Genomic DNA, 22,152 nt, shown 5'->3' with positions numbered 1-22,152 from the left:
TACTAGAGAGTTTAATAAAAAGGCCACATAGGTAAGTTCTTGCTGGAATAAATATTTTAAGCGACAGCATGAATTCATGAAAGACAGAAGAAGTTGTCAAACAAACCCAATTTCTTTTTATGAGGCGGCAAATAAAACCTTTTGAAAGAATGGCTGTGGATGTAGTATACTTGGATTTTTCAAAAGTGTTTGACAGGTCCCCACACACGGCTAATGTGTAAGGTAAAGTCTACAGGTCTTGAAAAATCAGTTTGTAAATAAATAGAAAACTGGCTAAAAAACTATATTCAGAGTAGTGATGATATATTTATACTCTGAATAGTCTAGGGTTGTTAGTGGCGTACCCCAAGGTTCAGTGTTTGGACCCTTACTTTTTAATTTATGTATATGGGGTCTGAGATTAAAAGTACAATTTCAGTCTTTGTATAGGACATCAAGCTTTGCAGTGGAATAACTTCCTTAAAGGCTGTGTCAATACCGTCCTCGTGATCATGAGCTCCCCCATGCTCCTTTGTATATACAGAGCTGAAGAAAGTATTTATTAAAAATGTGCCTTTTCTTTGTCCCCAGTCACCCACTCCTGATTATTTTGTAAAGGGCCTACATGCTCAGACCTAACCTTTTTACTGTTAATATATTTGAAGAATTTTTTGGGGTTTGTCCTACTATCTTTTGCAATCTGTCATTCATTTTTAATTTTCGCGTCTCCGATTTCCTTTTTACATATTCTGTTAGATTCTTTGTAACAATTAAACAATGATAGTGTTCCCTCATTTTTATATTTTTAAAAGCTCTTTTCTTTTTATCTATAGCTTTTTTAACTTTTGCCGTGAGCCACATAGGTTTTATTTTTAGCCTTTTAAACTTATTACCCATGGGAATATACTTTGCAGTGAGTTTGCATAAAGTCTTTTTGAAAAATTCCCATTTCTGTTCTCTGCTCATCTATGCCAATATTCCCTCTAAATCCTGGAGAGCAGCCCTCATCCTTGGAAAAAATATGCTCTCTCAAAGTTAAGTGTTTTTGTAGTTCCTGTATGCGTTTTTTTCTTACAGCAGTGTTAATTTTGGCAGCAAATTTCAATTTAGTTTTAGTCTTAGTCTTAGGACTAAAATGGCATTTTAGTTTTAGTCCCATTTTAGTCTTCTGCAAGTGTTTTAGTCGTATTTAGTCGACTAAAACTCCAGTATATTTTAGTCGACTAAATGTCCTACATTTTAGTCGACTAAAACTCATTTTAGTCATCTATAATCGAATGGGTGTAGTTCAATTGTAATTTGTAATGCATTATTTAAGAATTTCTCTACAATTTCCAAACTCATTATATACTACTGCTGGTCCTGGAGTGAAAAATCTAATATGTTATTTATGGTACTAAGCTTTGAGCATGCAAATGTTAATTTTGGCAAAAAATTTCCATTTAGTTTTAGTTAATAGTCTTTTGACTAAAATGCCAATTTAGTTTTAGTCGTATTTTAGTCTTAAGACTAAAATGCCATTTTAGTTTTAGTCGTATTTTAGTCATCTGAATTATGTTAGTCGACGAAAACATTTTAGTCGGTTTTAGTCGACGAAATTAACACTGGCTTACAGCTAACATTAAATGAAATCATGTTATGGTCACTGCTACCCAGATGTTCTTTTATATGAACATTGTTAATAAGCTCTGCATGGTTTGACATTACCAGGTCCAACAGAGCATCATTTCTAGTGGGGGCCTCAATAAACTGCACCATAAAATTGTCTTGTAATAGGTTTATAAATTTTTGCCCTATAACTGTTCTAGCAGTGCCATTACTCCAGTCAGTGTCTGGGTAGTTAATATCCCCCATTATTAACACTGTCCCAGCCTTTGCAGCCCTTTCTATCTGTGCCAGGAGCTGAGTCTCCACCTCCTCATTAATACTGGGAGGTCTATAACAAACTCCAATCATAATCTTTGTTTTACGCAAACCCATGTACATTTCAACCCATACTGCTTCAGATTCAGCACACTCTCCATCAACAAGGTCATCTTTCACACTCACTTTGAGATCACTTCTCACATAGAGATAAACACCACCACCCCTCCGTTTTACCCTGTCTTTCCGAAAGAGAGCATAGCCAGGAATATTAATAACCCAGTCATGTGAAGAATGAAGCCAAGATTCAGCAATACCAATTAAGTCATAGTTCTCCTCGTGCACCAGAGCTTCCAACTCACCAATTTTGCTTGGCAGACTTCTGGCATTGGTGAACAAACACTTTAAGTCATTGTCAAATTTTGCACACTTTTTTTGCATGTTTTTAATTTTGGTACAAATAGTACCATTTCCAATGCCTCTTGGGGGATCAGGAGGATTTATTTCCCCCCTCTGGAGTAAATTGGATCATGCTTGCTGGGGTTTTTTTGCCTTCCTCTGGATCAACTGTGGGTATAGGATTGTGTATATGCAGATTGTATGATTTCACCCCCCCCCCCTTTTTTTGGTTGAACTAGATGGACATGTGTCTTTTTTCAACCAAACTATGTATAAATAACTATGTAAACCCCAATGAGCAAGGTTTACATTTGTGCCTAATATGACAAGCAGGACAAACAAGGACCTCTTTTGGGGACACAGTCTTGAACTGAGCTAAAAAAAAAAAAAAAAAAAAAAAAAAAAAAAAAAATGTGGCTTATCCTACAAACCGAATGACTATTCTAGTAGGATGCCGATAATACCATCTGATAAAAAGAGACTCTAGAAAGAGAATTTAGACCCATACCAGAAAATTAAAAAAATGAATATCCAAAAGTGAAAGTCATTATCCCCCCCCCCCCCCCCATAATGCATATGTATACTTGAATTTTTTCCATACTTACACTTCCCCTCTCCAGCAACAGCTGACACTTGCTCAAACACTCTGGGCTGTTGGTAAACTCCACCAGGGCCTTCTCGGCCTGCAGCCGCGTGCTGGTGTCTGTGGTTTCATAGAGCTGTTTGCACAGGATCTCTAGCTGGGCTAGACTCTGCCAAAGAGAAAAAAAAAATAAGGCTCAGATTTTTCAGAAGAAAAACTTGCTATGTATTCATTAGGCACTCCTGAAATAAATTTTCATATACAGCTAGCAAGAAGTCTTTATATTGTAGATATACAATGTTCTGGGTACCAGAACTCTATAAGAGTGGGGGTAGGCACTATTGCTATGCACATTGCTGTTAGTCCAACGTTGCAAACACGTTTACATGCTTTAAAAAAAAAAAAAAAAAAAAATGTTTTTTTGGGCTTTATTTAACTATTTAGAGCGACAGCGTACTATGGTTTGTAAAAAGTAACAACTATTCCAAAAGTCTCAGTTCAATGCCTGAAATCCTCTGTGCCCATACCCTCTAAAGGCCCATACACACTTGACAGGAATCAGGCGAAATATCCTCCGATTTTTCTCTCTCTTGCTCAGCATTCACAACCGTTTTTAGTTCACAGTACATAAATCTTCACGAAATTTCTCGTCCGCTTTTTTTTTTGGGATATTTGTTCCTAGACTTCCGGGTTGTCAGCAACTTCAGATAATGCACGGTCTTTCGTATGCGCATTGGTCGTCTGGGGACGGACGATAAAAATTGATGTTTGTCCTTCCTTTTTTTTTTTCGTTGAAAATGTCGGCATCGGCTGCTGAAAGTTGTGTACACACTAGCCGAAAATCGTACGATATTACCTCGGACGGGAATTTTTAAGAGAGATTTTCTACTAGTGTGTACCCTACTTAAGACAGCAAGTAGCCCTGACATGATTTCAGTGGGAGAAGACTGTTGGAGTGAGGTAAATGAGTTTATGAGATTAGGAAAGTCTACCTATTGTACTACACAACATTGTCATGATGTAGGAAAATATTTAAAGGGAATCGGTCACATCAAATTTATATTTCGCCCAAAAAAAGTTTTATTTTTGTTGAGTCTCTCAATGTTTAATAATAAATAGAACACTATTGTATCTGTATGTCAGCATACTAAATCAGCCAGCGTCAAAACTCCCTATCCAATGCAACGTTCCACTACAGTATGAGGCTCCAAGCACACTAGAAGTTAAAAAAAAACAACAGAAAAACGCTGGATGAAATACAATCACAATAGCGATTTTTGTGCCAGCTTTTAGCAGCAGTTAGGAGCTTTCTGCTTTTTTTTTGTTGGAGCAGGTACCTATCAAAACCAGGTAAACCCCCCATAAAAGTGCCAAAATGTGTCAGTGGAGGGGGGGGGGGGATTCAAACAAACGGAACTTCCCCTTTTGGGTGAAGTTCCGCTTTAAGAATGATGACAGCTGCCCGCACCTTTACAAAAATGCTAGCATTTCTAATCACTTTTACAAACGCTCCTGAACACAAAAACACCTGCAAAAAAAATGCTAAATATTTTTAGTGTCTAGTGTGCATGGAGCCTCGAAAATTGAAGCAAAAAGAGCCCAAACCGATCCGCTCCCCCCGCCAATTACCAAGAAATGGCCACCAGCCTAAAAAGCTGTGCCCCACACCAAAAAATAAATAAATGCACCAAATTGCAATGCAGCTGCATTTTTAATGCACTTTTGCCGCATTTTCTTTCAATGGGAACCTACGTTTTTGGTGTAGTTTTGAAAAGTGCACCCACGTGCAGTATGCGGTACTTAAAGATGCACTGCACCTGCAGCACAATCCCATAGAAATAAAAAGGATTGGCTTTTGGCACAGTAAAAACTCATCAGTGTAAAAGCAACCTTAGATGTATTTTACATAAGTGACAAAAAATAAAATAAAAAATTAAAGCTCAACTCCAGCTAACACTTTTTAGGCTGTTACAATAATTTTTTTTTCCCCCTTTATGGGAGAAGGGTTGTCAAATTAATAAAAGCTGATCATTGTAAGCACCACTGTCAGTGTTAAAATGGTTTGTCTCACTAGTAGTATATTATACATTCACTGATGTGAAAATACAATATATAAATGTAAAGCTCTGTGCAAATTTATGGCGCTATACAAGTACCTGTAATAAATAAAATTGGACGAAAGTAGTGCAGGGATTAACTTTGAAATCGCACAGATATGAATGGTACTCATTGGAAATCATGGGGAAAGACTTGTCATGCGACTTTGCAGTCCCAAGTTGCAGGACAAGTCACACAAGTGTGAAGGGGCCTAAACCATATACCTCTCGAATCCTGTTAGACTGAAATTCAAGCCGTGGCTGGTCCTGCAAATACCACCTGGCTCAACAAAAAGTTGATTATAAGTTGATGGAGCTGGGTTGAAAATTTAGAACTGAACAGCCGGCAGTGGAGATTCCTCCAACACTGTTAGCAGGGATCAGGGAATAGATTGATATTTTCTCATTAAAGCGCAAATGCACCCAAAAGTGGAAGTTCTACATTTCCTCCTCTTATTCTTGGAATTATTATTATTTTTTTTTTTTAAGGCGGTGGATGGGCTGAGCAGGTACCTACTTTTGACAGGTACTCCATCCTTACTTCTAATACAAATGCCTAGGTGATCAGAGTGGAAGTTCTCTGCCCCCAAAAACCACCCACCTCACCGGTCCATAACCCTGACCCGAACATCTTGGGACAGATCAAAGATCCCAGGAGGCTGCAGGACCACTTCGTTTGTGCATATGCAGTAGGGAGTCGGCTGTGAAGATGTAAGGAAATGCAGCTAGTAAACATGACACCGGAGAGTCGGAGACCCAAAGACCGTTAAAGAGTCAGCCTTGGTGAGGACAGCGCTGAATCCCTGCACAGGTAAGTGTCCTTTTAATAAAAGGCAGCAAGCTATAGCATTTGAAGCTGTTCGCTTTTCATTTTTTTTCAAACACTGACTGAAGCTCCTCTTTTTTTCTTGTTTAGCCAATGGGCTTAATTGTATAAAATGTATTAAAACCTTTAGATGTCACACGTCAGATACACAGGTATGAGGTCATAGACACACACTTACAGCATAAGGCTGGCCATACACTATACAATTTTCTTGTTCAACTTGCCTTTAGATTTACCAAAACCATGTAATATAGGGTCAAACCTAAACACTTTCAATTTGTATGCAGTCAGGCAGGCCCTTGCACTACATAGTTTAAGGTAAATCTAAAGGAAATTGAATAAGAAAATTGTATAGTGTATGGCCAGCCTTAGTCTATAGCTATTTTTCAGGAGGAATCTTGGACAATAAGGTAGATTTTATTCAGGTCTACTTTAAAGCAGTAAAAGCAATTACAACCTAGTTTTAATCTGCTCTTAACCACTTAAGCCCCAGCCCTATTTCGGACACTTTTTGTTTACAAGTTAAAACCAGTATTTTTTCCTAGAAAACTACTTAGAACCCCCAAACATTATATATATTTTTTAGCAAAGACTCTGGAGAATAAAATGTCGGTCATTGCAAATTTTTTTTTGTTACGCGGTATTTGCGCAGCGGTCTTTAAAACGCCATTTTTTTGGAAAAAATTTGAAAAATCACATTTCACTGCATTTAAAAAACACGAAACAGTAAAGTTAGTCCATTCTTTTTGTTTATTGTGAAAGATTATGTCACGCCGAGTAAATAGATACCCAACATGTTACGGTTTAAAATTGCGCCCCCCCCCCCGTGGGATGGCGACAAACTACGGTCAATAGAGATCTCAATTTGCGACGCTTTAAATTTATTTAACGGTTACCAGTTTAGAGTTAGAGTGTAGCTCTTTTTTTAAATTATTGCCCACGCTCTGGCGATCGCGGCGATACCTCACATGTGTGGTTTGAACAGCGATTTCATTCGCGGCTCGACTTGCGTATACGTTTTTTTTTGTGCGCGAGCCAACGGTGACGGGGGCGGCTAAATTTTTTTTTTTCCTATTTTCTCTTTTTTTTAACTTTATTACAGGTTTTTTAAAAAAAAAAAAAAAAAAAAAATCTGATCACTTTTATTGCTGTCACAAGCAATGTAAACATCCCTTGTGACACCAATATGTAGTGACAGGTACACTTTATGGAGGGATCGAGGGTCTAAAAGACCCCAACCCCTCCACTACACTTCCCTGTATGCAAAACGCCGAAAACGGACGTTTTTCAAATCGGTCGCCTTTTGCAGCACAGTAACCCGGAAGTGACGTCATGGACGCCGCCTCCGGGTTACGTAATCGGAGACCCGATCTATGCCGTTTTCGGCATTCATCGGGACTCCATCCAGTCGGCGGACGTGCCGGTTGGGTGCTCGGGGCTCCCGGTGGGACGGGAGCCCCAAGCAAAGCCACGGAAGGCGGCGGGAGGGGGGACGTCCCCTCCCGCTCACCCGGGTAACGATCGAGCGGCTCCTGAGCCGCATCGGTCATTACCGACGGAAAGCCGACCGTCGGCTTCAAACCACGGTACCAGGATGATGCCTCGAGACATCATCCCGCTATAACCCCGCAAAGTTACCCGACGTACCGGTACGTTGATATGCGGTTAGTGGTTAAAACACTGATCAGTTTCAGTCTGCCCTCCAACACTGATCTTCCTCGTGATGTACATTGAGAGAACAGCCTATCAAATCTGTAGAAGTAGTGACCTCCCTGCAGCATACCCAGCAACCCTTTTATGAACAAGTCAAGCAGTCCCAGGGGCAATCAGACAAATTGTCCTGAGTTTAGTGCACAGAATCTATCCTGTAAAATAACAAGAATATCACCAATATGATTGTTTTAGAGAAAACACATCCTACAGCCAAATAAATACTTACTTTATAATACAATAATACATGGAGGTATCAGAGATTCAGAAAACAACAATTCAAAAAGATTTAGTTCAGCAGGGTTGGGTTATCGCTGTTTAGTGTAATGATTAGGGTTGAGCGAACACGGACTGTATTATTCGTGTTCGTACCAAATAATTGGATTTTTGTTACCCGAACACGGACACGAACACTTTACTGTATATTCGGGTAAAAATCCGTGTTCGGTCGTTTTATTTCCGGGTTTTGCATGCTTTGGCGCGCTTTTCATGGCGGGCTTTCAACAGCCAATCAACAAGCGTTTAACTGGTGTGCCTAAGCCATCCCAGCCATGCCTACAAATGTATCAGTAGCTGTGATTGGCCGTCTGAAGCATGTGACCAAGTCTTTATAAGTTAGAGGCAGCGCCGCTATGGCATCATTCTGCTGCTTAGATCAGGGAGAGAGCACACATCAACGTGCTGGCTGCTGATTAGGGACAGACAGGAAAAAAAAAACATTTGTGTCCGGATAGAATTGAGGGACAGGTCGGAGTGTGTTAGGCAGGGGGAGTTGTAGGCATTTTAGGGAGAGAGTCTGCTGATTTTTAGGGAAAGTGTGTTCTACAAACTACAATCGACATTGGTGTGTGGGGTGGGGTTTGCAGTCACCCGATCTACGATCTCTTATCAATCCTGTTAGGGAGAGAGTCTGCTGATTTTTAGGGAAAGTGTGTTCTACAAACTACAATCGACATTGCTGTGTGGGGTTTGCAGTCACCCGATCTACGATCTCTTATCAATCCTGTTAGGGAGAGAGTCTGCTGATTTTTAGGGAAAGTGTGTTCTACAAACTACAATCGATATTGCTGTGTGGGGTGGGGTCTGCAGTCCCGATCTACGATCTTATAAATCCTGTTAGGGATAGAGTCTGCTGATTTTTAGGGAAAGTGTGTTCTACAAACTACAATCGATATTGCTGTGTGGTGTGGGATAGGAGATAGGCAGGTGTCAGTGATCCACATCCATTTTGCTGTGTGTGAGGTGCAGTGAACACAATCTTTGTGGGGTGCAGTGCACAAAATCCTTTTGGGGTGCAGTGCACAAAATCCTTTTGGGGTGCAGTGCACAAAATCCTTGTGGGGTGCAGTGCACAAAACCCTTGTGGGGTGCAGTGAACAAAACCCTTGTGGGGTGCAGTGAACACAATCTTTGTGGGGTGCAGTGAACACAATCTTTGTGGGGTGCAGTGAACACAATCTTTGTGGGGTGCAGGGAACACAATCTTTGTGGGGTGCAGTGAACACAATCTTTTTGGGGTGCAGTGAACACAATCTTTGTGGGGTACAGTGAACACAATCTTTGTGGGGTACAGTGAACACAATCTCATACTTCTGAAGATTTGAGGGTGCTGCCTGTTCCATACTCCTCCTACTCCTCCTCATCCAGCCTTTTAGGGGTACAAACAATAGTACTTGGGGCCTAGTGTGGTTGTGTACGTGTGATATACATACACTTTTTTTGATCATATTTTCTATTCCGCTATTTAATCAAAAACCTTTGGGGATCAGTTAAATTGGGGGATAGTCTGTGTTGGTACGTGTGAGATCCACCTTTCCAAGTTTTTGGGGTTCATCTCATACTTCTGAAGATTTGAGGGTGCTGCCTGTTCCATACTCCTCCTACTCCTCATCCTGCCTTTAGGGGTACAAACAATAGTAATTGGGGCCTAGTGTGCTTCTGTACGTGTGATATACATACACTTTTTTTGATCATATTTTCTATTCCGCTATTTAATCAAAACCTTTGGGTATAAAACAATTAAATTGCGTGATAGTCTGTGTCCGTACGTGCGAGATACACCTTTCCAATTTTTGGGGCGCATCTCATACTGCCGAGGATTTGAGGGTGCTTCAGTCTGCCTCCTGCCTGTTCCGAACTCCTCCTACTCCTCATCCTGCCTTTAGGGGAACAAAAAATTGTAATCGGGGCCTAGTTTGTGTTTGTACGTGTGAGATACACCGTATTATAAAATTTTTTCTATTCCGCTATTCAATATACACCCTTTTGGAGTGTAAGAAAATTAAATTACGGCATAGTCTGTATCGGTACGTGTGAGATACACCTTTTAAATTTGTTTGGCGCATCTCCTTCCACCGCCAAGGATTGCAGGGCGCTTCAGTTTGCCTCCTGTTCCCAACTCCTCCTACTCCTCTTCCTCATCCTCATCCTCCCTTTAGGGTACAAAAAATTTTAATCGGGGCCTAGTCTGTGTTTGTACGTGTGAGATACACCGTTTTTTTTATCCTTTTTCCTATTCCGCTATTCAATATACACCCTTTTGGGGTAAAAAACATTAAATTGCGGCATAGTTTGCATATTTGACTGTGAGATACACCCGTGCGATACTGTTGTTGTTTTGTTCCGCTATTCAATAAACACCTTTCTAGGGCAAGATCATAAATTACAGAAATATGAGGAGACCGTCAAATAGGGGCCGTGGCCTGGGTCGTGGTGCTGCTGGTAGAGCTCCTGTTGCAAGGAGAGGACGTGGTCGATCTGCGCCAGCTACACGCACAAGTGAAACACCTTCCACAAGTGAGTAGGCGACAGAACCTGCATCAGTATTTGGTAGGGCATAATGCGCCTCTAGACGTGATGAGGCCTGAAGAAGTACAGGCGATAGTAGATTGGGTTGCTGACAGTGCCTCCAGTTCCTTCACATTGTCTCCCACCCAGTCTACTGCAGAAAGGTCAGAGTTGGCACCTGCAGCCAATGTCCAACCGTCTTTCACCACACCCCCTTGGAAATCAGGCAAGCAGTCCGAGCCCCAATCCATACAGCAGTCTCTTCTTTTTGAGGACTCGGTCAGCAGGGTTTCCCAGGGCCATCCACCTAGCCCTGCCCCAGAAGTTGAAGAGATTGAGTGCAGCGATGCCCAACCACTTATTTCTCAAGATGAGTACATGCAAGGACCATTGCAGCACGTCTCCGATGATGACGAAACGCAGGTGCCAACTGCTGTGGCGTTCAGCATTGTGGAGACCGACAAGGAGGGCAGGGGTGAAGACTGGGTGGAAGATGATGTGGAGGACGATGAGGTCCTCAACCCCACATGGAATGAACGTCATGCAGGTGACCTGAGTAGTTTGGAGGAAGAGGCGGTGGTCGCACAGAGCCACCAGCACAGCAGAAGAGGGAGCAGGGTGCAGAAGCGGAGCGGCCGTGCCCTAGACACTACGCCCGCTACTGCCCAATGCAGCAAGGGAACGAGCGCACCAAAGTCAGCTCAAAGGAGTTCTCTAGCGTGGAAGTTCTTTAGAAAATGTGCTGATGACAGGACACGAGTGGTTTGCACCCTGTGCAATCAGAGCCTGAAGCGAGGCATAAACCTTCTCAACCTGAGCACAACCTGCATGATCAGGCATCTAAGTGCAAAGCACGAGCTGCAGTGGAGTAGACACCTTCAAAACCAAGAAACGTCTCTGGCTCATCCTGCTTCCTCTTCTGCTGCAGTCTCGGCCGCTCCGGCCACATCTGTAGTGATACCGGCACCTGCCACCCCGCAAACAGAGGATCTGTCAGCAACACCACCACCTGGGTCACCAACCATCTCCACAATGTCCCGTTGAAGCGTTCAGCTTTCCATCTCCCAAACACTTGAGAGGAAGAGTAAGTACCCCCCTACCCACCCGCGATCCCTGGCCCTGAATGCCAGCATTTCAAAATTCTTGGCCTTTGAAATGCTGTCATTCCGTCTGGTGGAGACGCACAGTTTTAAAAACCTTATGTCGGTGGCTGTCCCACAGTACGTCGTGCCCAGCCACCACTACTTTTCCAGGCAAGCCATCCCTTCCCTGCACAACCAAGTGGGGGAAAAAAAAAATCAGGTGTGCACTGCGCAACGCCATCTCTGGCAAGGTCCACCTAACTACCGATACGTGGACCAGTAAGCACGGTCAGGGGCGTTATATCTCCCTAACGGCACACTGGGTAAATGCAGTGGCGGATGGGCCTGAGGTGGATAGCAATTTGGCGCATGTCCTTCCACCACCGAGGATTGCAGGGCGCTTCAGTTTGCCTCCTGTTCCTAACTCCTCCTACTCCGCTTCCTCATCCTCTACCGCCTCCTCATCCGGACAGCGTAACACCTTCACCACCAACTTCAGCACGGCCAGGGGTAAACGACAGCAGGCAGTTTTAAAACTTGCCTGTTTGGGGGACAAACCACACACCGCGCAGGAGTTGTGGAGGAGCATGGAACAGCAGACAAATGAGTGGTTGCTGCCAGCGAGCCTCAAGCCCGGACTGGTGGTGTGCGATAACGGGCGAAATCTCATAGCAGCTCTGGGCCTAGCCGGTTTGACGCACATCCCTTGCCTGGCGCATGTGCTGAATTTGGTGGTGCAGAGGTTCCTTAAAAACTACCCCGATATGTCAGAGCTGCAGCAGAAAGTGCGGGCCGTCTGTGCGCACTTTCGGCGTTCTCACCCTGCTGCTGCTCGCCTGTCAGCGCTGCAGCGTAACTTCGGCCTTCCCGCTCACCGCCTCATATGTGACGTGCCCACAAGGTGGAACTCCACCTTGCACATGCTGCAAAGACTGTGCGAGCAGCAGCAGGCCATAGTGGAGTTTCAGCTGCAGCACGCACGCGTGAGTCGCTCTGCGGAACAGCACCACTTCACCACCAATAACTGGGCCTCCATGTGAGACCTGTGTGCCTTGTTGCGCTGTTTTGAGTACTCCACCAACATGGCCAGTGCCGATGACGCCGTTCTCAGCTTAACTATCCCACTTCTATGCCTCCTTGAAAAAACAATTCGGGCGATGATGGAAGAGGATGTGGCACAGGATGAGGAGGAGGATGAGGAGGTAACATTTCCAAGGCTTTCAGGGCAGTCATTCGCAAGGGGCTCCGAGGGTGGGTTCCTGCACACACAAACGCCAGGGACACAATTGTCCAGCAGGGGCACAGTTCTGGAGGAGGAGGAGGAGGAGCTGGAGGAGGAGATGGAACCATGTTCACAGCAGGGTGGCACCCAGGCCAGCTCATGGCCATCACTGGTGCGTGGCTGGGGGGGATACAGAGGACACAGACGATACACCTCCCACAGAGGACAGCCTTTCGTTGCCTCTGGGCAGCCTGGCACACATGAGCGATTACATGCTGCAGTGTCTCCACAACGACCGCCGAGTTGCCCACATTCTAACTTGTGCTGATTACTGGGTGGCCACGCTGCTGGATCCCCGTTACAAGGACAACGTACCATCCTTAATTCACTCACTGGAGCGCGATCGCAAGATGCGCGAGTACAAGCGCACGCTGGAGGACGCGATGCTGCTGGCATTCCCACCTGACAGCGGGGCCACAGTGGAAGCACAAGGCAGAGGAGGAGGAGGAGGAGGAGGAGGAGGAGGAGGAGGAGGAAGAGGTCGCCAATACAACCAGGGCACCGCCAGCACCTCAGAAGGCAGGGTTAGCATGGCCGAAATGTGGAAAAGCTTTGTCAGCACGCCACAACAAACAGCAGCACCAGCAGCTCATATGGAACGTCTTAGCAGGAGGCAGCATTTCACCAACATGGTGGAGCAGTATGTGTGCACACGCCTAGACGTACTGAATGAGGGGTCTGCCCCCTTCAACTTCTGGGTCTCCAAGTTGGGCACATGGCCTGAGCTTGCCCTTTACGCCTTGGAGGTGCTGGCGTGCCCTGCAGCCAGTGTATTATCTGAACGGGTATTTAGCACGGCTGGGGGCGTTATCACAGACAAGCGCAGCCACCTGTCCAGAGACAATGTGGACAAGCTCACGTTCATTAAAATGAACCAGGCATGGATCCCACGGGACTTTTCCGTACCTTGTGCAGAATATCGATGGATACCGACCTTACCCAGCTATTGTTCCATTTTTTCTCTCACTCTTTTGGGGTGTACCCTCATTTAAAATGTGTGAAAAGAAGCAGTGTTGGCTACCTCGTCCTCCACTCCTCCTCCACCGCCACTTCCACCTACACCGCCCATAGGTGTGCGCAGCCTATTGCATTATATTATATTAAATACACATGCATGTGTTTGCCTACATGTACATGGCCCTGATACATTACTCTCCCTGCTGGCAAAGAGAAATAGAGCAGAGCAGGTGCGAGGGAGATCTTTCCCATCTCCTCACTGGCAAACAGAGCGATAATGCTATGTGCCCTAGGTGATTAGGGTGTGCCCAGGTACACCCGGCACACCCTGTGCACACACCTATGACACCACCACATCCGCCACCACCTCAACCTCCCTCCTACTCCATATGGGCCTCGTCCTTCAGAGATGAAGAACATTGTTTTATTCTTCTGTTTTTTTTTTGTTGTTTTAAGTTATTTCCCTATCCACATTTGTTTGCAGAGCACTTGCCATGCTCTTAACTACGTTTTGCTGCCATTTGCAGCAGTCTAGCCCTTTCCATTGGTGTTTTAGAGCCATTTTAGTGCCTGAAAGTTCGGGTCCCCATTGACTTCAATGGGGTTCGGTGTCCGGGAAAAGTTCGGCAAAAGTCCGGGACACGGACCCGGACTTTTTTTTAAAGTTCGGCCGAACCCGCCGAACACGGACATCCAGGTGTCCGCTCAACTCTAGTAATGATCACTACTCATGTCTGACAGGTTTTACACAAACCAGCTTATTCCCCATGGTCTGCAAAGCATAACCAGATTGGGTTCACACTGATACGAATTGGATGCAGGTTTCCCAGCATCCAATTCGCATGACAGGAGACAGTGACCGGCTCTCAATGGAGCCGATTCACACATCTCTGGGGTGGCAGCAGAGCTCATTGCAAAGCTTCAGGTCCGAATTCAGGTTTGATTCGTCCCCGAAACAGAGAAGCACTAAACCCCTGCTAGGAGCAGCTCTGCACAGTGTGAACCCAGCTTTAAAGCGGTCGTAAACCTCAGACGTGAAATCTGAACAAAGTAGGAGGAGCACCAAATAGAAATTTTGGTGGCAAAACCCCAAACCGTAAATGCAGGATGCAGGAAACCGAAACTGACGGTTTTTTAAAAATATTTAGATTTTATATATAGAATTGTATTATGTTCGACTCTCACACCGTTTGGCAACTGGGTCGTGGCGAAACTCCTTTCTGCCACCTTCAGCACAAACCACTCCACTCCCCGTTGTCACTTGCAAACACAGGAGCCTTCTGTGTTTACAAGGGACATCTCCCTCAGCGGCTCCCAAAACGAACAGATCCCTGCACGCACAGCGGAGACAGATCCCCAGAAGGCAAGGCAGAGCTGATAACACAGGGAGGTACTAGAGCCAGGCCAGGTAGGAGAGAGAGAGAGATGCAAGGAAGCTTTGGGGAGAGGGGTTGAACACTGTGCGTAGTGCACCTCTATACCCTGCACACAGCACACTCCCCTAAACTCTGCATGTGACGCACTCCTGAACTGAACCCTACACTGTACGTAGCACACCTCAGATACAACCGGCCCTTTGAGGGCAATCATACCAGTGATGTGGCCCGCAATGAAATAGAGTTTGACACCCCTGCTCTATAGTGTGTACTTGTCTCAGTTAGGAGCACTAAGTGTCACTTCTGTCTGCTGCTTCATTCCTCTATCAGCATGAGTCACTTCTGACAAGTTTTCCTGACACCAAGAGAAAAAAGGGAAGGGATCTCCAGCTGACAGAGCCTCAGCTCTGTACCTGTGTGTAGAGGGGGGGGGGGGGGGGGGGTGACCCTTCTCTCCAATCAGATGTCAAAAATCTCCTCACTGAGCTCTGCAGAGTAACTTCACCTCTCTGCCCCCTTTCCCCCCCCCTGAACACTCAGACAAGATTTCAATTCTGGTCTTTAAGCAGCTGTAGAGACGAGAAGACTGTAGATAAACATGTACAACTTAAGCAGAAGGATTTGTTTCATCTCTGTACATCACCTGAGGCCAGTCACTTCATTGGGTATATGTAAGGCTTTACAACTAGGGATGCACCGAAATTTCGGCCACCGAAATTATCGGCCGAAAATGAGCCTCTCTCATTTCGGCCGATAATGGGTTAACGGTGCCGAAATTAATATGGCCGCCGTGAGGAAGGAGGAGGGCGCAGCGCAGGGCAGGTTTTAAAAGTCCCGCCTCTGGCCGGCCGCCCGCCTCTCAATGACGTCCCTGTTACTATGATCTCTGCATTAGTGAATGGACATACCAGGCAGGAGGGCGGGGCGAGCGGCCGCTAATACATAGTACTATGTGATCCTTCCTGTCAGCTCAGCGGGACTATGACTATGTGTGAATGAGATCTGATCTGACCTGACACCGGGCGGGGGGGCGGGTTGGAGCGGCCGCTATTAGCTGTAACTATGTGAGCCTTTCACTTCCTTGTCAGCGGAGATACATGCCTGACAAGGAAGTGAAGCGCTTGCATAGTCACAGCTAATAGCGGCCGCTCCGCCCGCCCCCCCGCCCGGTGTCAGGTCAGATCAGATCTCATTCACACATAGTCATAGTCCCGCTGAGCTGACAGGAAGGATCACATAGTACTATGTATTAGCGGCCGCCCGGACTGTCCGGGAATTGAAGAGAAATGAACGGCTCATAGTGACAGCTATTAGAGGCCGCTCGCCCGCCCGGTGTGTCAGTTCATTCATGGACAGATCCTAGTAGTAGTGACATCACCGGGAGGCGGGCGGCCGGCCAGAGGCGGGACTTTTGAATAATGGACACAGTGACTGGAGGAGCTGAGTGAGTTGGAGAGGGACGCTGAGGCTGAGAGAAGAGGGGGGAGGGGGGAGGGGGGAGGGGGGAGGGGGGGGTGATAGCTGAGGCAGCTTACCATTGGTATTTGTATTAATTATGCAGCATGAGGGGGTTAATGTATTGTCACTGATGCATTAGTGACTGACCAGTGGCAGTTAATTAACCCCTTTGTGCTGCATTAGTGCAATCAGTATCAGTGCAACCAGTGTTAATTAACACTGATACTGGTTGCACTAATGCAGCACAAAAGGGTTAATTACCTGCCACTGGTCGGTCACTAATGCATCAGTGACAATACATTAACCCCCTCATGCTGCATAATACAAATACCATTGGTAATTAAATTAACCTCTTGCCAACCAGTCACAGTACATATACTGTGACAGGGGGTGGCAGCGACAGGTGTACGTTGCTGCCTGTTTTTTGGTGTATGCCCCTGTTCTATCTATTTTAATTTTTTTTGGGGAAAGTCATTTTCGGTTTTCGGCCAATGGCATCCTGCATTTTCGGTTTCGGCCCAAAATTTTCATTTCGGTGCATCCCTATTTACAACCACCATAAAGTATATTTAAAGGCAAAACTTTTGTGTTGATAGAGTGGGGAGGGAACAGAACACTTGCCAGGTTTTTACTGCCATCTGTGCCTATGTTAGGGAGATTCACTCTATTAGTCATGTTTACCAAGATCACCAAAAAGATCCCACATTTTGGGCTGTCCCCATAAAAGGACTAGCGGGGATATCATCCAATGCCAACACTAGTTCTGGTGATTCTGGGGACAACCAGGGATTCCCTCACTTTAGAAGAATGTGCTCTTACTTCCAGTTTTGGCTATGAGACAGGAAGTAAAGGTAAATCTCCCCAATGGAACACATATGGCAAAAATAACCTTCCCGTACTCTACCCAATATGGAGGGAAAAAAAAAAAATAAGTTTTTCTTTAGTTCCAATTTAACTCCAGCCATAATGGCGAAAAATGATTTCGGATTGGATATGATAAGCTGTCACACATCACATGTTGATGGTGAATAACGACATCAACCACTGTGTAAAAAAAACATCAGTTATTACATAGGCTGCACAACTGTACATAAGGGTCACCACTACTCCAGTGATCTTTACTTGCTTCCAGATCCTGCGCTGCACTTCTGCTTCATGAACACAGCACGGCATCCGCTTGGCACAGGCGCCATTCAGAGAATGCTTTGCATTTCCTGAATGAATACAAAGCATTCTCATATTGGATGAGGTGGAGTGGTGGTATCATGTTGTCCACCAAGTCCAATCAAAGAACATTGAATTCATTCATGAAATGCAAAGCATTCTCTGAATGGCACCCGTGCTCAATGTCTGACCACCTCTGTTAATGCATCATGTCAGCTGCTCAGCACAGAACCTGGAAGCAAATAGAGCTCACTGGTGTAGCAGTGTCTACTTCCAGCTTCCCAGGACATCAGCCAGTAACGGTGTATACACAGTTACATTGGCTTACGACAAACCAATATAATTCTGTATAATAAAGCCATACTTGGAATTATTATTTAAAGCGCCCATCTGCCCCAGTTTTGAAAGTACAGCTGCACGATTCTGGACAAAATGGAAATCACAATTTTTTTTATTAGAAGAGCACGATTCTCAGTGTAACATCTTTGACAAAAAAAAAAAAAAAAAAGTGTTTTAACCACTTAAAGCGGTAGTATCCCGCTTTTTGACACTTTTACCTACAGGTAAGCCTATAATAAGGCTTACCTGTAGGTACAAATAATATCTCCTAAACCGGCACGGTTTAGGAGATATTTACAGTGCATGCAGCCGCTCGCGCGAGCGGCGCATGCGCTCTGAAGGTCCGGGGGGACCTTCAATTAAGTTGCCGGGAGCTTGCCGGAAACATCACTCCCGCGCGCATGCGACGTCATCGCGGCTCCGGTCAATCATCGCGCCGGAGCCGTCTCTTTCGGCCAATCAGCGCGCCGGAGCCGCCGAACCCGGAAGAGATGACGAGGGATCATGGCAGCGCCCGCAGCGATGTCCGGGGGTCCGTGTCGGGGCTTCGTTTTAAGGTAAGTTACACATAATGGGCTAGTATGCGATGCATACTAGCTCATTATGCCTTTGTCTTGCAGGGTTTTTTTTTTTACTTTTTTGTTATAGGGTTTACAACCGCTTTAAGCCCCGGAGGATTGCTAAACGACCAGGGGGTATTTTGCGATTCGGCACTGCGTGACTTTAACAGACAATTGCGCGGTCGTGCGACGCTGTATCTAAACGAATTTGGCGTCCTTTTTTTCCCATAAACAGAGCTTTCTTTTGGTGGTATTTGATCACCCGTGCGATTTTTACTTTTTGCGCTATAAACAAAAAAAGAGCGTACATTTTGCAAAAATAACAATATTTTTCACATTTTTTTATATGAAATTCCCCAAAAAAAAATGTAAAAATCAAAATTTTTTAAAATTTTTGGCCAATTTGTTTTATGCTACCTATGTTTGGTTAAAAAAAAAAAAAAAAAAAAAAAAAAAAATCGCAAAAAAGCGTATTTTGATTGGTTTGCGCAAAAGTTATCGCGTTTACTAACAAAGGGAAAGATTTCTGTCATTTTTGGTGTTTTTTTTTTTTTAACGCGTAATGGCGGCGATCTGCGATTTTTTTGCGGTACTGCGACATTGGGGCGGACAGATCGGACCCTTGACTGACATTTTTGACACTTTTGGGGTTACCAGTGACATTTCTACAGTAATCAGTGCTATATATATGCACTGTTACTGTAAAAATACACTGGTAGTGAAGGGGTTAACTTTATTTGGGAGGGAGGGGCTGTGTGTGTCCCTAGGGGCGTGCTTTCTACTGTGATTGGCTGTGGCTTGAGCTGTAAGGACACTGATCAACGGATCTACATAGTAGATCCATGTGATCAGTGTTTTTACAGCGAGGAGAATGACAGGTGGCTTGTTTACACAAGCTACCTGACATTCTCCCTCTCCCCCGGCGATCGCCGAGTGACCGGCGGACATCGGGTCCGCAGGTCACACGCGCGCGGGGGGGGGGTCCGTGACCGCGCGGGCGCGCGCTCGCTCCCCAGAGCCTCACAGGCGAGCGACGTAGACCTACGTCACTCTGCCTGTGAGGGGCTGACTGCCGCAGTAAATATACTGTGAGCAGTCGGCAAGCGCCTAGCAGCAAAAGGGTCGCTGGTTCGAATCCCATCCACGACACTACCTGCTTGGAGTTTGCATTTTCTCCCTGTGCCTGCGTGGGTTTCCTCCCACACCCCAAGGACATGCTGGTAGATAAATTGGATCCTGTATGTTTACTGCATGTATGAATGGGAGTTAGGGCCTTAGATTGTAAGCTCCTTGAAGGCAGGGACTGATGTGAATGTACAATGTATATGTAAAGCGCTGTGTAAATTGACGGCGCTATATAAGTACCTGAAATAAATAATAAAATATATACATTATGTTTGGGGTTCCAAGTACAGAAAAACCTTGGATTGCAAGCATTAGTTCCAGATGCTCCATGCTTATAATCCAAAGCACTCATATCAAAGCAAATTTCCCCATAAGAAATAATGGAAACTCCGATGATTCGATCTATAACCATTTATTCATAAGTCTTACAGTTTATAGTCCATATAAAAGAAGATAGCAATGTGATAGGTTGTGTAACCATAAAATATCCATTCACAAATGGCGCCTCCACAAGGCGATTGGAAGCAAAATCCAGCAGGAGCTACAGAGTATAAAATAATTGAGCGGCCTCTAAGTGTAGCAATATGGTTACATTAAAAAGAGAAGTATGGGGTTTGGCTTTTTTCCCCAGTTATACTTCCCTAGGTGGATGCAGCATCGGTCTGAGGCTGCATTTGTCCCCCGGCGCCTCTGCACTGAGAACCAAGCGATCGAACAACGCCGACTGCTCAGTTCTCCCCGAGCAGAAAGCTGCTGACTGTCACTCAGCAGCTCTCTGCTCTGCCCTCTCCTTGCTCATTGGAGCGTTGAGCTGTGGAAGGGCAGAGAGCAGCCGGCTCAAGATCTCAGCGGCTTGCCGGGTGTCTGTCCAGGCACCTGGAGGACCCCGACTCCATGGTTGTGATGACGCAGTGCATGGACCCACATCTGACATCGGCAGAGCACATCTAAGTATGCAGGCATCCAGGGTAAAAGTGTCCACATAGACCATCCTCCGCACCACCGGTTCTCACCGCTATCAGTCTGCATCACAGTAGAGCGATCTGAAAGCGACGAGTGTAGCGCATCATGGAAGGGATGACAATGATGGCGGTGTGGAGGGCGGTCTATGTGGACAGCTTTACCCCAGATGCCTGCATACTTAGATGAGCCTGTTTTAATCATCAACCATGTGAGTTGCTAAATATTGTACCTTCATTACATGTAATCATTCTGCTTCACTTAGAGGCGCCTCTATTCTCTTTTATACTCCGTTATGACTAGGGATAGACCGATATGTTTTTTTCAGGGCCGATACCGATATTTTGGTCACAACGTATCGGTATCGGCCAATATTTTGTACATTTAAAGACAATAAATAAAGACAAATTTTTTTTACACAAATCTGGTACTGAACATGTTAATTTTTGTTTAATGCTTAATGGCTGGCTGGCACCCTCTGGTGGGCAGCTGGCTGGCACCCTGTGGTGGACGGCTGGCTGGTACAGGGCCTGTGGTTGGCTCGCTGGCACCGGGCTGCTGTGGGTGGGTGTATGGCTGTGATACACTCCTGCGAGACCAGTCCTAGTCCCGACTCCAGACGAGGCTGTCCAAGGCGAGGGAGGCGGCCTAAGAAGGCAGGACGACGACAAAAAAGCAGACGGTCTGCTGTCTTGTAATGACAACCGATGCCGCTGAGAAGCCGCCCGGCTGTCATTACAAGGAGCGGGAGGGGACGTCGCCCCCCCCCCCGCGGCTCGCCCGGGTCTCCCGTCCCACCGAGAGACCCGGGCATCCTACCAAGGAGAAGACCCAATCAAAGCCGCATTCGGCTCTGATCAGGTCTCTATGTAAAAACCCGGAAGTGACATCACTTCCGGGTATTCGGTGCCAGATTCAAAAAAATGACAGCATTCAAAACAGCCAAATTTGGCTGTTTTAAATGCTTTTAAGTGCAGGAGTGGTTTGGGGTCTTTGAGACCCCCAGGTCCCTCCACAACAGTACCTGTCAAGTGTAAAAAATACAAAAATAGAAGATTTTTTTTTAATGTACAAAAATATTGGCCGATACCGATATTCAATGGCCAAAATATTGGTATCGGTATCGGCAACAAAAATCTGATATCGGTCAATCACTAAGATCGAGCTTGCCGATAATCGGTCTATCCCTAGTTATGGCTTACCAAGACACCGCTTGTTTATCAAGTCAAAATTTTGCTTGTCTTGCAAAACGCTCTGAAAGCAAGTTACTCTCAATCCAAGGTTTTACTGCAGTTTTCTAGCAAAAAATACAAATTTTAACTTGCAAGAAACAAGTGTCAGAAAAAGGCTTAGTTTTTAAGTGGTTAAACTGACCTTACAGACAGTTCATCCCAAAGACCGCATTCACACTGAAGCGGCACGACTTCGGGGGCGACCTGTGAAGTCCCGTGCACCGCGACTTTGGCGTGACTTGCACGGACTTCATATAATGGAAGTCAATGCAAGTCGACTCCAGGTCGCCCCGAAGTAGTACAGGACCCTTTTTCTAAGTCGGAGCGACTTGTGTCGCTCCTATTAGAACGGGTCCTGTACCAGTCAATGGACC

The 22,152-nt window shown here is 45.4% G+C and overlaps 1 protein-coding gene across 1 annotated transcript in view; it reads right to left on the bottom strand.

Moving 5' to 3' along the window:
* XPO7 (exportin 7) overlaps positions 1 to 22,152 on the bottom strand; it is a 132,547-nt gene that overhangs the window by 89,491 nt on the left and 20,904 nt on the right. The window contains exon 2 of the mRNA XM_082255770.1: positions 2,847 to 2,993. Within this exon, the coding sequence (XP_082111896.1) occupies positions 2,847 to 2,993 (147 nt within the window). The remainder of the gene's footprint in view (positions 1 to 2,846; positions 2,994 to 22,152) is intronic.

This window comes from Pelophylax lessonae (assembly GCF_965119305.1).
Source record: "Pelophylax lessonae genome assembly, chromosome: 4".
Lineage (NCBI taxonomy): Eukaryota > Metazoa > Chordata > Amphibia > Anura > Ranidae > Pelophylax > Pelophylax lessonae.
Note: the sequence above shows the minus strand (reverse complement) of the source record. Positions and strands in the feature narration are given on the sequence as shown.